Below are 20,980 nucleotides of genomic sequence, written 5' to 3'. Positions count from 1 at the left end.
CCAGAAAAATAAAATCCCTTGATATATCACAGATGTACATCTGATTGAAAATTTATCGGTTAAAGATTAAATCAAATTTTTAAAGTTATATTTATTAATGATTTATTTTTTATAATATATTTAATAGGTAACCGTCGAACTGCGAGTGTTCGGTCCGTCGGATATTCGGATCTCTTTGTTCTAAGTAAAAAAGACATGTGGGATGTGTTGAAGGACTATCCAGCCGCAAGGGTTCGTCTTGAAGCCATAGCTGTCAAGAGATTGGAAAAATATAAAAAAGCACCTTTGGAAAAAGGTAAGACATGGGTTTACATTATTTAGAGTGAATTCATATTCTAATTTACAAAAAAAAAAGAATACGTGATCCAATCCGTGTCATGTGGTTGTGAATATTTCAAAAAATTAAAAAATATTTTTTCTCATTTATGTCAGCCAAGATATACATGCAATTGTAATTTACTTTGAAAGTTATTACTTACATTTTAAATTAGAAATTTCGTTTTTTAATTCACAAATAAAAACTTTTAAAAAAATTAAATTAATTATAATCTTATTGTACGAGGCAACAATTTAACATTAGTGTTTACTTTTTATCTCTGATCACATAAATAAAATAAGTAAAATCTTAAGGCGCACCATTGAAAGCAATTATATTTTTAGCTAATAAAAAAAAATGTAAAAATTAAGTGTAATAAGAAATCACAATTGATGAAAAGCATTTTAGTAGTCGAAAGATAAAAAAAATAGTTGATACGAATAAAGTTCCTATAAAATGTGTAAAATCATACAAAAATCAATTAAAATAAAGAAACTTATTTGAAAATTAATTCAATTACTTTGTATTATAGCTGAAACTAAAAAAAATACCTTAGATTACAACTTCCAAAGATTTACTGTCAACAAAGTCGATTTGGATTGATTTTTTTTAATTGGCTTTCATTAAAATTATCAATACATATATACCTATACAAAATTACAGATTAAATAAAATCATAAAATAGATCAAGAGAGATTGAGATATAGTGTACATAAATAATCATTATAGTTTAAAATTAACTCTTTTTATCAATGGTCAACTCCTCAATATTAAAATTTATGTTTTACAGACTATGTAAAAAAAAACAACACATAAAAGTATACCGCTATAAAATATGAGTACATACCACACGAAAATAATAAAGTTTCATGCAGACAAACAAACAAAAAACAATTACAATCTCTTCGATCCCCTTCTCTTCATCATCAGTTAACGACTTACTAAACATTTTAAGGTTGAGTAGAACTTACATGATCTTTGTGGAAAAGACTTGACAATGTCTTCTGCGTAGTTCCACTGTCAATCCTAGTAATGGGGAATCCTTAAGGAAAAGGCTGCGTACCTTGTTGCAGAAGTAATATAAATTTTCCTCCGTGAGTGAAAGTTTATCGAACAAGCAAAAGTGAGGCAGCTAGCTATAGCGGAAGACAGGAGTTTCAGGAGTAGGTTTTTCCTTCTCTCTCTACATGCCCAAAAAGTATGTAAGCAAATGAGAATTTGGTATCGTAGTCATTCAAATTAAAAAGACCAATATTAAAACCGAAGAGCAAATAATGCTAGGACAATACGAGTAAATACAGTCCGTCTAAATTTGGAACATTGCCGTAAATTTCCTATCCTCTTTGACAAAAGTGAGGGTCACGATTATTAACTTTTCCCATGATCCCAAGATCAATATATTTCTGAAGTATTTTCTTTGCATTATAATCCAAGAGAGGCTGAAATCTTTGAATGACAGGGTATAGGGGATATATGAAATTAAATTGCTCTTAGCAATGGGTAATAAAACATTCCAGACTTAACCTTTTCAATTTTGCCTTGTAATCATATCATGGATCGTTAAAATTCCTTTGGACAGAATCTTAACTTCTAGACTAGCTGCACTATCTAGAAGCCTAAACAACGCCTTCTTTTTTAAAAACTGATGAATAATGTTGGCAGTTGAAGCCGAGTCACACAATGGAGAATGTTTCCATAAGGCTCCTTGGGAGGCATCCTAGGAAGGAAAAACGACAAGCAAAATTGAATTAGATAAAACTGTTTCTACCATAAGGTATTGGATATTTTTTAATATTCGAAATGGTAGAAAGCCATTCTTTTTCTGGATTACAGGACAAATCAATCATAATTTTCTTGTAAATTTTAGTGGGAGCAACACTGATTGTAGTGCCCCTCCCCCAAGTTATCATCTTGCCCTTTTTCGAACCTGAATATAACTTTGGTCAAATAATTTATGCATCCAATCTTCTTTAGGTTCGATAGCTCAAAGTATCAATCTTAGCAACGCAGTTGCTAAATAAAGCACTAAAGGAGTCCGTTTTCCGTTATAGAAATCAACACGCGTCGACAAGTTCAATCTTTCCACTCAGCTAGCCTAAGGTTTATAAATCTTTCTAAATAGTTTTTATTTGAATCAAACTCTTCATATCCTTCCCAATCTATTCCAATAAGATTGATTATATCCTTAACCAAGCAACCCTGAACTTCCGAATCTTTCTCTTGAGTCAACTATCCAGAAGGAGGATTGCTGTTTTCTTTTTATTTTAAACCTGATACTTTCTTATACTCAGCAAAGAGCGAAAGAAAAATATAAATCATCTTCCCCAGTGGAGATTCCGAGTTCCCTTTTACATGAAGAGTTATATCATCAGCATAGATATGCAAAAGATGTTTGTACTTTCCAAAATTAATTCGCAACTTTGAGTACTTTTTTTTCGATCGTAGCAATAAAAAGAAAGGAAGCTACGGAGGATTACTGTCTGCACCTCCTTTTAAGATTAATTGAAACACTTTCAAGACCATCCAAGGTGATTGAAGAATTCCCATTTAATAATAGTGTCCTTACTGGGTTAAAAAACAAGTGCGTAGCAAGTGTTTGACAGAATAAACGACACGCCCATGATAAATAGAATCAAATGCCTTTCTGAAATCAATTGAAATCATAACACCAAACCTATTATTTGAATCCAATGATTCTATCGGACACTGTATGTTAAGTGAAACATTTGATATATTCCGGGTTTTTTTTTTTTTCAAACTGTTATGGATCTCCAATCATTGATATCCAAACCCTTCCCTCCCTTCGGTATCAATACCACCCAATGTTAGAGACATACTTCGGCAATTCCCCAAAATTTATCAATAGATCTTCCCTAATTTAATAAAAAGGGAGTAATTTATCTTCCAAAATATTTAAAAATAAATTTCCTACACCATGGGGAACCGAGCACAGTGAGCTGGAGTAAAATAGTTTTGCAAAAATATCTACCATCAAAATGGCACCCCAAATTAAAAATCTGTGACATCTGGCTTTCAGAATCTGTTGAGAATAAAATATTACAGGCAAGGAACCGGCTGTTAACTTATGTAATTTTTCCATTTTTTTTTCCACTATTTATTTGATAATTTTATATTACAAACGAATGCAACCGAATTTGTCATAGTAAATTTTTCAATAATTTATTGAAATTTAGCATTTCTGGTTGTATGTTTATAAGTCAGTTTGACTTTTCACAAATGGGAGTTTTTGAAACTTTTCTCCAACGGATGAGTTAAAAAAACAAACAAAAAAACAATACAATTTCTAAATGTGAGCAAAAACATGATTTTAAGGCCCCGACAATATCGTTTATCCAATTTGTTGAAGTTTCTCGTCGCCATATGTTTTTGTTTTTTTCATATTATGATCTTATCTTGTAGATATCACTCTTAACTCTCAGAATTGGTATAAAATCTCACATGAGGGGTTGAATATCAATTGAAAACAAAATAAAGGATACTAAATGTGCATAATTTTTTCCTTTGTTATTACATTATTTATTAACACTGTCATCTTCGCCCATGTAATTGCATAGTTGATACGCACTGGAAGTAAAAGAGCCCAAATTATAGCCGTTGTCTTCTCTCCAAGCCTTGTTCAGCGCATCAAGCAACTTGTTTCCCGCACACAAAAAGGAGGTGAAGCTCTAGAAGAGCAAGGGCATCCTCTATTATAGTGTCAGAGGGAAGATCAAAGAGAGGCTCATGGACGCAGTTCTTGAAGTCTTTGTCTTTAGAAAGAACAGAACCTCCCTCCTCGAACTGCTTTGCCAGCTCCTTGATACAACCAAGAGTCCTTGGAAGTTCGGTATTTTTGTAAGGATTGGAAGCTTACAGACATAGCAAGGATGCTTAGAACTGCAAGACTGAAGCCCAAGGACGGTGTAGTACATCTTGAAGTCCATTGAGGCAATGAAGTCCAAAGAAGAGAGGCTTAAGGCAGAAATGAGGGTACGGACGTTTTTTAAGTTTCTAGGGCATTGGGGAGCATCGAAAGGAAAAACAAACGCTTCACTCCCGAGTCTTTGAAGCCCCAGGATAGCCCTGCTGGAGAATTGTATTTCTGTATCACGTTGAGGAAAAACTTGAAGAAACCTCCCCCTACATCTAGTATCAGGTTGATGTCTTAGTCACCAGTAATGTTTCTACTACTGGCAATGAACTGAATGAAGCTCTTGACCTCCTTGCAGATTAGAACAATCCTTTTCACAAGCTCAGTAGATCCATATTTATTTTCTTTCCTGAACTCCAGCTCTCTCAATTGAAAAAACTCCTGGCAAATAAATTCTCTCTCTGTCAAGATCCTCTGAAGGTTTGGCTCAACGAAAAGCATACCAACATCTGCCCTCAAGAATTTTGGCAACCTGGAGGGTCTGGCGACCTGAAAGATTTGGAAGAATGCTCTGTGGAGAGGAAAGTTTGAGGAGAGATCTGGCTAAAGTTAGCTTAAAGTAATCTCCCACGTTTGCTAGGACAACATCACCAGAACAAAATGGGCTCACGTCACTCAGTGCAGCATTAAGAAACTAGTCTTTTCCTTTCGGTGATATTGTTATTAGAATGTTCGAAGACCTTGTTTCAGATGACAGGTATGTCTGATCCCTTTTCCAACCTCCTGCTTGCATTTAGAATAGATCTGGAGAACGTTGGGAGATTTTTCGGGGAGGGTTTTGGGTTTGCCGAGAGGAACAGGGGAATCAAGAGTATTTTTGTTTGACTGGCCGATATCACAAATGTAAGAGTTACAGTTAACTTTGGGGTTAAGGTTAGCCCTAGTGGGGAGGGAAAGGTTGTGGAAGTCATCTATAACCTGCAAGAACTTAAACCCCGCTTGAATAGCTTGTTGCTTTAGGCTAAAACTTCCCTGCTTAGTCTTCTTCCTCAAGAAGAAACGGCAGGAATTGCAGATCGTAGATAAACAGTTCTCATGTTCCATGTAGCCACTAAAAACAAAATCGTTGACATTTACCTTTTGATCCTCTGAGACAGGCCTCAAGATAGGTTTTCTCCAACATGCCACAACAACCCTTGGTACAATGTGCCTTGTGATCTCCTATAAAAGGCCTCTTCTTGCTTAGTGCTTTCTACATTTACAAAAAAACTAACAAATAACATGGCGTGCAAGACGCCTATTTACACATTTAGAATCGAATTAGCACGTTTTCTACTCCCATTGTGCATCCACTAGGCAATTACATGGGAGAAGATTACATTTTTAATTAATAATGTAACAACAAAGATACTAAATATGCATATTTAGTATCCTTAGTTTTGTTTTGTTTGAATTGATATAAAACTGATATAAATTTTGTGGGGATTTAAAAACATGTTTTTGACCACATTTAGAAATTGCAAAGTTAACGGCCATGAAGCCAGATGTCACAGCTTTTGAGTTTGGGATTTCATTTTAATGGTATATATATATATTTTGCAAAAACTATGCTCCTGCAGCTCACTGTGCGGGGCTTTATTAACCATTAATAATTTGTTAATACATTCATTTATATTAGCTGACTGAAAACTTGAGTATATATTCCTTTTTTTTTTAATCGGAATTATCAGACCACGTATACCAACTAATGATTGAAGGAATCGTGAAAGACATCTAAGATAAGATGTCCGCTCTATGACATAAAGTCGTTCTATTTTGATTAATCTTGCTAATTGATGATGTTGTAGCTTTTACATTCCTTCTAAAGTTTTTTATACGCTGAGCATTGAATATTTTTTTTAAACCTTATTCTCAATATCCTCTTCAGAAACTTTCGACAGTCAATAAATATTTATCAAGTCTGATGAGCAGCTCTTTAAGAAAGTGATCCATAATTCAAAATATTATCTCTTTGAAACTGTATAACCGTGGCCCTTGTATCTTTAATAAATTTACAAGACGATTATTTAATCATTCTGTGTCATTTTAAATGCCTTTTCTTCAAAAAATCCATTCTGCCATTTTGAACTTCGAGCTCCCAAAATGCAAAAAATTCAATTCTAATGATTTTATTATGGGAATTAGGTTTGGGATGATATCGGGCTATGTTTTTTTTTGACAAAAATAAAGGTGAAACGAAAGCATGATCCATTCTTGAAGAAAGTAGCCAACTCCTCCAGGAAACTGTTTCCTCTGAAGAAGTAATATTCATAGCATCTACTAAATTAAGTTGCCAGACAAGTTTATTAAGTATGTCCTTATTTGGATAGAATCCATCCTCCTTATCCCAGATCCACATTAAAGTCACGAACTAATAGTAGAGGAATGCCATCATTGACTGATTTTTTAAGTTTAACTTTTAATTTTCCTATAGAATATTAACCCAATAAATAATAAAATAGGTTGCGTGAAAATTTCCGGAATGAAATGTAAATGTAAATTAGATGACTTAATCTGTAACAAATACTATTCAAATACATTAAAACATGAAACATATATAAATTGGGGTTAATCTTTTAGTCTCTAACATATTAATTACTTATTACAATTAGTCAAATAATCAACTTAGTTATATTTTATTTCTGAAAATGTTTACACAACCTTACATTGCCTATTCTCTCAATATTAAAAGTTAAACTGAAAAAAAAATCAATCAAAATCGATCTTTATTTTTAAGGCAAATCTTTTGATGTTGTAAAATATTTTTTTACTTTACCTATAATAAAAAAAAATGAAAAAAATATATAATAAATATTGGCTTCTTGTTAAGAACCTTCGTTTTACTTGATTTTTTTATTTCTTTTACGCTTAGACACATTTTATAAAGCTTGTATTGAACATACCTTAATAAATATTTTAGCATTCGAATGCTGGAAAGTGTTTACAATGGATATTACCTTTAATTTTAATATAAATGGTAGTCTTTTAAACGTTTGCAATTTTCTCTGGCCTCATCCCATCTCCATACAAACCTGTTTAAATACAAATACACATTAATGGAGAGTAAGTCCGGTACGAATGTTTTTCTACCACGACAGTCGCCCAATATGCTTCCTTACGACAACATGCCCCGTCTTTATTGAATAAAGAACAAATACACAGTGCACTTTTGTGTATTTTGTACAATTTAATTGGTTGAGACTACAACTCGATTCGTCCAAAAATTCAGAAAACGTATCGAGCAGGATGGTCTAAGTCCACTGACGACGATTGCCTGGAAGCAGTCAAAATGGTTAGAAGTTCTGCTTTGTTGAGGAAAATAAACAAAATAAAAAACGAGAAAAATCCCGAACAATCGATGAATGCAATCGCTGACAATATCAACGTAGCGGTCCGTTCAACTTTCTATCGTGTTATCAATAAAAACCTACAGTAAAATAGAAGGTTTTGTGACAACAAATGTTAATTTTTTATCGAAGGAAGTTATCATTAAAATGAATTTCAATACAATTTGCTCCATATTTACATGTGATAATAAATTGGGCCATACATTTCACCTAAATGACAAATCTTTAGCAATGGGACATTACTTTGGAGGCCTTTGAAAATTCTTAATGAAGGATACATAACTTTAGCAAGTATTTTAGCGAAACAAATCGAGTCTATACATAACAAAAAGTTGAATTCGGAACAAAAATGATAATTAAAAATAGGGCATATTATCAAAATTTCACGAAATATTCAAAATACTATAAAATATATATTATACAATTTGTTATAACATTTAGCCACATGACTCAAACTGTATAAATCAATTATTTAAAGCTTCATGGACACAAGAGGACTCGTTGTATAACCGTAGTGAGTGAGGATTTCCAAAAAACGGACATTCGAAGGGGTCCTTGGAGCAAATCATTTTTCTTTTTCTCTCTCTTTGTTTTTATCTATTTTCTTCTTCTCTGTCTTTGTTTCTATCTCTTCAAACTGGGGCATACGAATATTTATGGACTTTTATTATGAAATGAATTCAAAAATGAGTTTTTTCCTTAAAATATTGTCGTGGTCTTATGTTAAATTAAGAACGATATAGAGTTTCTTTAGGAAGAGTCATTTTTTTGAATTAAAGTTCATACTTTCAGCTATTCAATGAAATACTTTTAAACCTTTTGAATCTATTCGTTTTGAAGGTATGTGTATCTGAATAAAAAGCACCTATTTTCCACTTTAAACAGTAATAATTTGATTTAAATGTATGATGCAACATTTCAAAAATGGTTTTAGAGTTTTTTTAACATTCGGCTTTAAAATATATTCAAAAAATTTATCCCTATCCTAAAAAAAACAGCTATGAACCTTAAAAATAGCCAAAAATAAAATAAAAATGTATGCCCTTTTTCTGAAGGTCACGAGGCTATGAGAGGAAAAATAAGGTCATATTTGGAATCAGAGAACCAAATTCTATTAAATAGAAAATATACTGTTTTTGTACCATTTTTGCTGTTGGGCACTGTTATTTGTACCATTGATAAAATGGTCATAAAAGGGAAATTAATTTAAAACTAATATGTCTATTTATGTTTTTTATAACACAATTTCCTATATTTTATCTATTTAATCAATTGCATTGTATAACCATTAAATGGAATGAAGACCTTGAGGGAAAAAAATTAAATGCGAAATTTTAAAAGAGTAAATATAAATTTATGTACGTCCTTGACTCATTTGCTTCCAATTCATTGATTTAATAATCCCAATTGATATTCATTTCAAAAAAATTATCAAGATATAATTTACTTATTCATTCTTTGACAGTGCTTATAAGCATTATTGTTTGCACATATACATTCATCATACAATATATATTTTATTAAATCCATACCTAGATAAAATTTGAATACATGTATTTTTGTTCTATGTTAATATTATGTTAGAACAATGAAATACTTTTGAAGTTACTTTTTAAAATCCTAGTAATATTTTTTAGATAAACAGGAAGCTTATACATCCACAAACTCCCTCATTTTTGAAAGGAAAGGAATTTTATATTCAGAGAAAATATTTTTAAATAAATTCATTGAATTTATTTAATTTTGTAAATAACAAAATATTTGAAACATCATTTATTATAATTCATGCTGATGATTAATTGGCTGTCAAACATTTTTTCTTTTATTAAAAATAAAATCGCTACTGTGAAAGTCAGGATGGAAATATTGCTCTTCCAAATACATGTTATAATAAAAGAAAGTTTTTGCAACGATTTGCTAGTCCAACAGAGTACAAAAAAAATGAAAGGCAAGTGCGACTGGAGGATGATATTATTATTTATGTGGGGGAGGGGGGATTGGTTTTTGAAATTTTGTGTTAAAAAAATTCCAAAAATCCACAGCTATTATCTAAAAAATATTTTTTTCTGGACAAAAATTTCCAAAATCCTTGACTTTTCTCATAAAATTAATTTTTTTATAAAAAATTTCAGTAAAAAGAAAAAAATCCTTTATGGTGGGTGAGGGCTATAGCCCCTCCAGTCTATTCCCTGAGGATGCCTCTAAAATATGATGTCATTTTTAGATAGAAACACCTAACATGTGATTATAAAAAGGGTATGTGCCTTGGCGTCTGCGATATTATAATAAGACGTCTATTGTATAGGTATCTTATTATTTATTAATTCAATAGCCCTACCCTTGCATCCCTACTATTGGCCAACACTACTGATCATTCAATAAATTATTTAAAAAGTACTTTTGTGTTCTAGTCTGGCATTTTTTATTTGAGTAGAAATAAGAAAAGATCATCATTTCCTTATGATAATTTTAATCAATTTATTCATCTTACCGATTGTATTGAAGACTTTAAATAAATAAATGACATTGAAAATCCGTCGTGAAATATTTTATTCATTCGAAAATTTAAAAAATGCTTCAGTAAATTGTTACACATAAAGTTCAATTAAAGAGTAACATATATTTTTTGGAACCGCCTAGACGTCTACTTTTTTATACCGATTTTGAGTACTCTTCAAATATTTTTTGCCTATTAAAGGCTAAAGAACCCCTAAAACCACAACTGTGCTCGTACTCAAAAAACTGGAATACGGGTTCCTTCTTAAAACAATGAATTGACTACAATTCTATGACTGTTATGACAAGTGATTGTTTTCTTGTACTGAAAATGGACACTTGTTGTCTAAAGAACTCCCTTATCAAATATCAAAAACTTGTTTTCCATAATAAGGTTAAATTATTTCACAAAATTATTTCGTCTTACATATTTTTAATTTAATAAATTTTTCTCATTCATTTATGTAATTTAAAAATAACGTCTATAAGTATATATAATATGTCAAAATAAAAGTAAGAAGGCATTTAAAAAAAAAGAAATTGAGAAAAAACGATATTTCTCTTTCTAGTTATTTCACTTCATAAAAAAGGATCATGACCTTCCCCAGGCCAGTGTGCACGTTTTTATAGAGAAAAAGTATAGTTAAGGCTTTACCACAATGTTCCTCATTTAAAATCGAAGACTTTTGACGTCGCAGTTTTTTTCACCAAAAAAAATCTATTTCTATGTTGAACATAGTATATTTAATGTTGATCATTCATATTAAAACAATTAAGGCCGTGTTTTCCACTGAAGGAATAAAAAATAATGGTTAATGTAATTGAAAAAACATATAAAATTTTGGAAAACAATTTCAAAAATCCATTGCCTTTTCTAATAAAATTATTATTTTTTTTTTAATTTTAAATATTAAATTTTATGGAAAAACTTACAAAAATCCATAGCTATAATCAAAAAAGGAAAATTTATTGGCAACAAAAATCAAAAATCCACTGTTATTCACAAAAATTTAATTTTTTGATAAAAAATTTCACAAAAATTTAATTTTTTGATAAAAAATTTCACAAAAATCCATAGTTATTCTGAAGAAATTAATTTCTTGAGAAAAAGATTAATAAAATCCGCAGCTGTTAAAAAAAGTTAAATTTTTTGGAAAAAAATTTCACAAATTTAATTTTAAATGTAAATTTTCTAGTAAAAAGAAAAAAATCCTTTATGGTGGGTGGGGGCTACAGCCCCTCCAGTTTATCCCCTGAGGACACCTCTGAAAGATGATGTAATTTTTAGATAGAAACACCTAACATGTGATTATAAAAATGGTATGTGCCTTAGCGTTCGCGATATTTTACCAACGTCTATGTATATGTAGTTGATGATTCTTCTCCAAAAATGATATACCTAATATTATTAATACTGAATCGATTATTTTAGCTTACTGATCAATTTTCATCAAAATAATTTCAAACTGCTTTTATGTTGACACATTTGCATATATGTATATATGCAAATGTAAATGTAGCTTACTTTATAGCTCTTCATTTGAAGAAATTGAATGGGACTTTGAGTAAATGGTCCTGACCGAATTTCATATATGTATGACTCTATAACATTTGTATGAAGAGTGGCATTCAAGACCAACTCCATATACACGTATATTACTCCAAAAATACAAATAAAAGGAAAAATGCAATTTTAGAAATAAAAAAAAATTATCTACTCTCTAATCATGATTTAGATGGAACCATAAAATTACTCCAAAAGCGCTTTTCAATTATCATAAATTATAGAGTTCTATTTATAAACACACAATACGAGTATAGTGTAATATGTTAAATACATGTTACACTTGGCATCTTAAATAACTTTTAAGGAGGGGTTCGTATACATAAATATATCTAGGTTACTTATCCTTGATAAAGAATAGTCTTGAAACTGAGGAAGGTTCTTTAAGTTTATGTTGAGAAGAAAAATAATGGCAAATATATAAATATGAACTGTTCATTAAATATAAACAAAAATATTAGAAAATGAAAATTATCGACTTCTTGAAACACTATTTGTTAGGGGAATAAACTATGAGAGTGTTTAAAAAAAAATTACAACGCCCAGTACAGTCCTTATTAGAGGTGATATCATAATATAGGTTCTTCTATTCTTTGAATCCAATTCAAAATGCCGAAATTTTGGGTTGTAGAGTAAACACTAGGATTGTTTATCTTTTCCAACAGTAATGAGCTGTTGGGCAACATGAGCAAGAGACTAACGGAACAAATATATCACATTGCAAAACGGGTCATAAATATTGTTATTTAACCAAACAAATGTAACACTATGATTAACCATGATTAAAATGAGTAAATCATACTTTGGTGAAAGCCCCTGGCTTTGACACAAATAGATACCTAATAAAAGTTAGGTGAATTATTAGAAGTATGCAATTTCTTAAAGTTTTGCAGATTTGGGTAAATATTATTTTGCTTATACTATCTACAGGAGAATTACGTGGCCTTAGCGCAACTATTTTCAGCCTTTTAATGAATTATATATGAATTTGGTGTTCATTTCCTTCATGAATATATAGTATAGAGTCGAAAATTCTAAGGTCTATCGGTATTTTATTTAAAAGTAAACTGAAAAATGACATTGTAATCCTGACAATATGAAGAATATTTTGGAGAGGAGTAGTTTAGCTGTTATGACGTTTCATTAGATTAGCTGCAAGAAGCTATAAGAGGAAGGGCATAAACACAAATCCTACTTGTATCCAGCAAGAGAATTTGTTGGCAGGAATTAATCTGATGTCGATTCTCATTTCTTCTCAGAGTAACAACCTCTTGTTTATTTCCTCTACAATGAAAGAAAAATGATAACAACATTAGAAAATAAAACACTTCTCAAATTGGCAACAACAAAAAATCTCGCACTTGATAAAATGCTCTCTAAATGTACATTAGAAAGCCACGTTGTAAGAGACGGTTATTTCCATCTCTACATTTTCTCCTATAGGGAATCTTATATTCCATATTGTTAAATTTTCTAGTATATACAAGACACAGTTGGTGTCCGATGTATCTAATCTTCGCATCTGTAGATTAATCCCTTTTTAAAAATATTCCATTTACATTTGTGCTGTTAATCGAGTCAATATTTGAAGCCACATCTGAAAGTGTGTAGATATAAAAACTATCTACACACAGTTTGAAAATGTAGATTTTCTTACATTTTCTACATTGAACTACTAAGATCTCACGTGCAAAAGGCGAGACAGATCAAGGGGATTGTAGAGGAAGAGCAAGCACCCTCTGTCCCTAATCTATCAAAGTCTCTTGACCGTTGAAATCCCATGACGTCTCAAATAATTCCATCTACATCTGCATTCACAAAATTACACTTTCAAATTATAACTTTATTTTTGCATATTCCATACATCATACATCTGTTACCCTTTATGATATTTTATTTTTAAAGAGATACAATAGACATAGGAAAATTCAAATATTTGAAAAATTATCTTAATCATAAAAAAATTGTATCCCCGTCATTGTATACTTCCAAATTAATGTGTAATCATCCATCAATATAAAAACTATAAATAAATAAAAAACCTGTCAAATTTATAAATCATAAATCAATCGAGTAGATTGAGCTTATGAAAAGGAAATGGATGCATTTGACAACTTCTTTTCAAAAGATATATTTCTTCATTTAAGAATAATAATATTGGAACATTATAATATGTAGAAAGGAATTGGGAAATACATATTTTTTAGTTTTGGGTTAATATAGATATCCAGGATGGTGCTAGTATTTTTCTTTGAGCTTTTTTTTTTTTTTTAATATATATTTTTTCCAAAATAATAAAATATATTTCTGATTCATAACTTGCTTCATTAAAGAAGACGGACTTGACTCAACTAACACAATAAAACAAAGATGTTGAAAGGATCAGTAACATTTAATCAATTTCGTCTCCATTGAAAACCTCTTCAAAAATAATAATTTAACAAAATTCTTCAATTCCACAGCTTTGACAAAAAATAAAAATATTAAAATTTAAAAAAGGAATATTTAAAATAATAATATATACGATATAAACTATAAGATTAACTTGCTTCATTTTCAATCGAATGACGCTTTTTTTATTTATAAGTTTGCCCACACCTGCTTTCTCTTTCTATCCCAAATTTTGAGACTACATAAGCAGAAAGTTAAAATACAACTATACCAACCTTTTAATTATAGGTACATAACTACGCCGGGTGAAGAGACTAAAGATTACACATTTTAACTAAATGATTTCTATTTATTTATGTGGGTACACCGTATATGTTTCACGTCATTCTATCTCTTTTTGTACCAAAATTGGAGGCAGACTCCATTAATTTTTTGTGTACGAAATCTCAGCGATAATTGATTACACTCATACAACGCAAATTTACATTAGTAAAGTAATCTATTAGGAAAAAAATAGATTTATTTTTATTCCAACTATTATATTAAATATCATTGTCTCAAATAGTCCTTCCAAAAAATATCCTTGGGAGCATCCTAGTCCTAGAACCCTTATTAATAGTTACAAATTTTTAGAGAATTGAAATGACAGGCTAAGGGGCACATGTTACCAAAGTCATTATTCATGAAATTGTGAATAACCAACGTAACTTCACGAGGATTAACGTACAGGATTTAGCATAGTAAGAACTCAAAATTAACGAATCAAATAGGTTTTAGGTGTAGTCAATTTAGTTTTGCCTTGTTGCTTGCTCACAATATTTTTCAAATAAATCATTTCTAAACATATTTAAGTCCTCCTATATAATGAATAATATTTGAGAAACATAAATAGATGAAATCGCATTGTTACCTAATATCCTTTATAGTCGACAATTCCCTCTCCTTACATACATGATCATCCAAGTTACAAAAATGTGTAGAAGATCAATCTTTATAGTATAAGCATTTGTAAATAAATCTGACAACGCTTTTTGAATAATGATGAGTGCAAAAAAAAAAAAAAAAATCTAAATATGATAATGTATCTATCAATATTTAAATGTATTTACGTACATTTTTCATCATTGATCAAATACATAAAGAAAGTGTTGTAGAGAACGACCATTCCTTGATTCATTTCTTTTTATTTTTTTGGCAAGGGGTTTGCTCGATGAAAAAGCATCATTCTATGGAAGGGAATGAATTAAATTATGTACATATATGAGCACGTATGAATATTCAGCCTTCTTATTTCTTAATATATACTTTCATGTTGATGAATTACCCTTTCTTCATATACCCTTATAAATATTGACTATATTATACACAACAATATATATACCTACATAGTGTTGAAAGTCCTTCAGTTGCTAACTAGGTTTTAGGAACAGGCGGTGTCTAATGTAACATTATAAAAAATATATACTTGATGAGACGATGTTACAAAAATAAGGGTGGTAACAATCAGGACATAAAGGTTTTCATTGTTGAGGGTGTAGCTTATTATATAAAAGCAGTCAAAACCCTTCACCAACATTTTCGAATAATGTTCTATGACTCTTGTTTGGCTTATGGTATGAACAGATTAGCAACGCTCTGTCCTTATTACTTCTAAAATACCAACACTCTTATCTCTGAAATAAAACATTCTTTTTTTAATTCTGGTGATCAAAATGATTGATATCTAAGCAAGCAATTCAATTTAGTATTAATTGTATGAATGAAAACAATGATGCAATCAATAAAATAACAGAGATAATGTTATCCATTCATAACATATAGATTATTTAAAAGGAAACTTGTATACACAACTTAAATGTGTACTGATGAATGAGGCCGCTACATTTTTTCGTCAAATGGTTGACTACTGGATTTAAAAACTTATGTTATGCAATTGTAGTAATGTTCAGTTATTCTAACCCATTTATACTAGGCGTGCATGAGTCTTTGCTTAAAGGTATCTAGTATTATATGCAGTGATATAAATGGTGTGTATTTTTTAGATAGCCCAGTTTTTTAGATATGGGTTATCTGAAGAATGAATTTTCTTTTCCTAAGCAGTTGTCATTATTATTACGTTCCTGAGTAGTGAACTTCCTTTCCTAAATAGATTTATTTATACTCAAAGCCTGATTCAAATGAACATTCGTGTACGCTCATAAAAGATGGATATTTTATGATAATATATATTGCGGAGTTATATTAAGTCCTTTTTGGACTCAGAGTAGAATTGAGGATCAAAATCGGAATAATTATAGCCACTGTCTTTGTTTATTTTCATTTCCCCTCCTCCCTATTCACAGCTGATTTTAGCTGATCACCTCCAAAACATTCTTCAAATTGTAAGGGTTACCATGCTAATTTTTGGTTTCTCTTATTAGAAAAGTTGATGCGTGTGCTTTAACTTCTTTTATGTTTATTATTTTATAAGTCGTGCCGTGTTAACATCTCCCTCTAAAAGAAGAATTATCGCCCATCTTTGGTGTAAATTGATTTAAGAATGCATCAAAAAATTGATATATATATGAATTTAAATATAATTAATAATATTTTCCCTACACTAATGCTATTTAAATGTAGAAGGTGTTTATATCAATAATTCATGTTATCCTTCCAAAATCATAGAACAAGCAGCTGATGTTAACAAAGTTCATAATTCAAGAGTACCAAATGTCTCGCTCTCTCCTTCTCCACCGCTCTAACAAGAACCCATATCCACATATAAATCAAATTTGCTAATAGGTACAACATAAACCACGACTGATTTTCCGTCCTATATATATTATGGACGGATACACTCCTAGTTTTAAGATCCATTGTGTAGTCAGGGATTAACCAAGAAACTCCAAATGACTTTTGTAGTTGTTTTTTTTACTCATTCAATTTTTTGTTGCCTGGATAATGAGCTGGGCATCAATATTCAACTTCAAATGACAAAGATGAATAGAAGAGTCTTTTTACATATATTTGTTGTGAGAGAAAATTAGAGGGAAAATAATTAAATAATCGAAAAAGCACTCATTTGCTTCCATTAATTCATTAAATCAAGATATGTATACTACATTGACGAGGAAAGTTATGCCTGTGATTTACATAAATAGTAATTTATGGTAAACTAGGGTAAAAGGCTTCACATCTAATTATGAATAATTAGATGTCAACTCCCATTGTTTTATAAAATTCCAACTCTTGCCACATACATAAAAATTACCGAAAAAAGGATGGAGAAGGTGAAAGGGTATCATTCCTTGAGAATTCTACTGCAGATATATATATTATATTGGTTCCTAATTCAATTTTCATTTTATTAAGATATATTTTATAAACAGGATAGTGACCAATGTTTTTATGTAGCACAGAAAAAAATTAGAGTTCATATAAATAGGTATATTGTTTATGGGACACACGATTAATATTTTAGTCTTGAACATAAGATGAGAAGTAATCTGACTCTTTTTAGAGAGGAATACAGCTTGCTTCAGTTTTGGTAGTGTGCGGATTAATTAATACTAAAAAGGACAAGAAACATATTTATATCCATTACAAGTAAACTCCCACAAATAGTAATATTAGAGGCACTACATAAAAACCTATATACACCTAATAAGTGGCTATGATAAAAACATAGATGGTCCTTCAAATACTTTTATTTTTTTTAAATGTTTATGGAAATAATAATAATTTAATACAATAATTATATGAATTTAGAAATATCAGTAGGTTAATAAAGTATTTTTACAAAGATTATTTAATGAAGTAAATTAATATTTTATTCCAATTTTTAAATTTAAATATAATTTTATTTAGCCTTTAAAAGATTAATCAAAGACATGATCATTAATAGATTGAAATGCCTAATTTTGTTTTAAATATGCATTTTTTTAAATTTTATAGTATAAAATTGTTGTAGCCTATAGCAGGAAATACTATATTTTTGATTGTTTTGGTCAACTATCTTTTTTATCTCGTCTTCTGTCATGACGTCAAAAAATTGTCCTTGCTATTGTTCATGATAATATATTTATTTTATTGACGGATTCTGTTTGATAAATAAACGAAGTATTAAGTACTTTACTTATGCTCCGTTTACAACGTGACAGGAAAACAATTGTTTGTTGATCCCTTGTCGTATATTGTATATATATATATATTGGTCATTTATTACTTCTAGCAAGAAATTTTCACCATCATATACAAATACAAATGTATAGCTACGTTTTTAATATAATATTAATAACTAATACATATTGTAATGCAGTATCGAATAAAACACTATGTAAGATTTTGAAATTTTGAACTATATAGATATATATAATTCATATTAAAAATTGTGTAGAAAGAATATGAAAATGATAGACAGGGAGTATTTGAAAGATAAATAGTAGTTGGTGTGATTGGCTTATTTAGCTAACTACCAGATAAGTGTAAGCTTATTTTCTGTTTCTTTTTGGGGAAGGTTGCGTTATACAATTAAGGTAACAACGTGCTATAGGTGGAACACGTCGTAACATCTAACGTATCATGCAACCTTTCCTCCAACAAGAAACATAAAAACCCCAAAATAAGTTTCTATTTAGGCAATTATTCCAAACTATAGAATAATTATTCAATAATTGTTGTGAAGTCTTCTCAACTTAACACGTAAATTGTACAAATCAATGTTCAAAATACAGATTTGGAGAAAAAAAACCAAAATATCGACTACACATAAATTGTCCTCTACTGAAATAGCGGAGAACATTAACAACAATCTTTAACCTCAAGCACGCAGCCTCTCACATATATTTTTATTGTATTAGTCTCTCCAATACCAATTTTCCTCTGGTTCAGACTCACATAAATTTTCCTAACAGCTGACACAAATATACACAGTATGGTATATTATTGTATTAGTGAGGCAACATAGGTTAGAATATCCTCCAACGGTAAATAAACCACGGATATGAGCAAGGATTTGTCTATAAACATTATGTCGGTTTACGACTCACTCGTAGCTTATCAGACTTCTTGGTGGTTATATATATGTCTGTTCGGCTTTTGGAGACTCTGTCTGTCAACCCTGAATAACGTCTTATCAGAAAATCAAATCACTGGTGGACTTGCTTTCCTGTCGTTGATGAAACATTTTGATCTGACGAGCCTTTTCTTCTTTGTATTGAAATTAATCGAATGTGTGGGTTTTTTATGTAACCCTTGACTTAGCACCCAGGTCCACTTTTATAATATCATTTATGGTTGTTGCAGACATAACCATGTCCCTCGCCCTTTTTCTGAGCAAACGGTGCATATTTTTAATTATGAATATTGACCAGGGATTTTACCATTATTTCTACAAACTTTGTAGCAGCTTATATCATCAGTCATGTTATAGACAGAAAAATATTTTAAAATGAAATCAAACCTCAAAGTACGTCATTTCCACACAACCCCCTCAATAACATATTTTGCTTTCACTTATTTAACTATTGTAGTGAAAAGAGTATGTGTTATACTACCTTAAAATAGGGGTTTTTCCACAGATTTGTACCTATATATGTATAGTAAATGGCTTTCAAAATGAAAAAAATAATTAAGAACAGCCTCGAATCCTAATTAACACTAATGATAAACACTGATATTATAAATTAATCAAAGTAATGTGTACTAAAAATCCCTATGAAATTTATAAATCTGTATAGTATTTTAGATTTTTTTTTATCGATTTATCGATCATTCCATTGTTAAATTTAATTTTTATCTGCACTATGAAAATAAAATTATATAACGATGTAATAACATATTTTTAATACATTTTAGGCTAAGATATATACATACATAATAAAACTATGTAATAAAGGTATATATTTTTGATAGGGGGTAAAGGTTTAAGTTCTATTATTTGTTGGCCCTATTTTGACATCTAATAGTTGATTATTTTCCTTAACATTAAAGGGAAAGGTGTTTTATTGATATAGAACGTAAAAACGCTCTTTAATAATGATATACATTATAAACTGATACATAAAACCTGCATTGTCAGAGTGTTAAGATAAATGAAACCGAAAAGGAGCATGGTAATCCCGACAATTTGAAGAATGTTGAGAATTAAAAATTGACGAATAAGAAAGGACTACTCGGTCGGGGAGACCCCTCAGTGGAAAAACTGGTAACCAAACGGTTGGATAGACTACGTCTCCTAAGGTCTGACATTGATACAAAAACACTGTTGAAAACACTTTTACAAAAAGCAAAAATGGCACCACTACTAAATCGCTATCCCATCAATTTATAGGAATAAATCGAATAATGAGGATGGGAATAAAAATTTCACATTCTGTTGTGAGAAAATAGAGACGTCAGTACACATTCTCTACGAGTGTGATAAGATCAGTCCTTTGGTAATAATGTGTGAACTGAAAATAAAAGAAAATCTACAAGTATTTACCTCAAAAAATGATTGGGGGGGAGGGGGCACAGATCCTAATCTTCCTAGAACTTTTAACTGGAGGCCATCATCAGCAAAGTGCAGGTGATAATTCATTCTTGCAGATGCAACATGAAACCAATTCAAACAAATTTGGAAGTTGTAATCGATAAGGAATTCGCATTTTGCCAAATTTTTCCGACAAGTTAATTCAGACACACTTGAAAGACAGCGCTATATACTACCTCAGCAGGCCATGTGATGTCATTTTGACATCACCACTATAAATTTTGTTATTAAAAAAATATAGCCCTAGCTATTATTTTATTTATGTTTATAATCCTTGCCAGTATTTAAAGACCTAATACCAGAATCCATATTCATAGATACCCAATTCTATGAATTGGTTACTTTTATGTACAATTTAATGAAGTACTGTAATGAATATAAATTTCCCACATGTATGGATAAAATTAAGCATAAACAACAAAAGTACATTTTGCTCAAAGTAAAT

At 30.3% G+C, this 20,980-nt stretch overlaps 1 protein-coding gene and 3 long non-coding RNA genes across 6 annotated transcripts in view; 1 reads left to right on the top strand and 3 right to left on the bottom strand.

Moving 5' to 3' along the window:
• LOC139907255 (uncharacterized) overlaps positions 1 to 20,980 on the bottom strand; it is a 177,257-nt gene that overhangs the window by 106,731 nt on the left and 49,546 nt on the right. The gene's annotated exons all lie outside the window — the stretch shown is intronic.
• The window catches only part of LOC121129157 (uncharacterized), a 259,086-nt gene that overhangs the window by 207,225 nt on the left and 30,881 nt on the right, over positions 1 to 20,980 (top strand). For both annotated transcript variants that reach the window (XM_071893539.1, XM_040724837.2), the window contains exon 9: positions 128 to 295. In XM_071893539.1, coding sequence (XP_071749640.1) covers positions 128 to 295 — 168 coding nt within the window. The remainder of the gene's footprint in view (positions 1 to 127; positions 296 to 20,980) is intronic.
• On the bottom strand, positions 72 to 7,885 carry LOC139907257 (uncharacterized). Of its 2 annotated transcripts, none has more exons than XR_011783716.1 (2): positions 7,184 to 7,885; positions 72 to 250 (listed from the first exon to the last, which is right to left on the bottom strand). It is a non-coding gene; the product is annotated as an uncharacterized lncRNA (long non-coding RNA). The 2 variants fall into 2 exon arrangements; XR_011783717.1 differs by lacking the exon at positions 7,184 to 7,885 and adding an exon at positions 868 to 960.
• The window catches only part of LOC139907256 (uncharacterized), a 31,680-nt gene continuing 22,022 nt past the window's right edge, over positions 11,323 to 20,980 (bottom strand). Inside the window, exons 2-4 of the long non-coding RNA XR_011783715.1 lie at positions 15,138 to 15,250; positions 14,935 to 15,051; positions 11,323 to 14,095 (exon numbers count right to left, since the gene is read on the bottom strand). This is a non-coding gene — a long non-coding RNA (uncharacterized lncRNA). The remainder of the gene's footprint in view (positions 14,096 to 14,934; positions 15,052 to 15,137; positions 15,251 to 20,980) is intronic.

Source organism: Lepeophtheirus salmonis, chromosome 14 (genome assembly GCF_016086655.4).
Source record: "Lepeophtheirus salmonis chromosome 14, UVic_Lsal_1.4, whole genome shotgun sequence".
Classification (NCBI taxonomy): Eukaryota; Metazoa; Arthropoda; class Copepoda; order Siphonostomatoida; family Caligidae; genus Lepeophtheirus; species Lepeophtheirus salmonis.
This window is presented reverse-complemented; position numbering and strand designations above follow the sequence as displayed.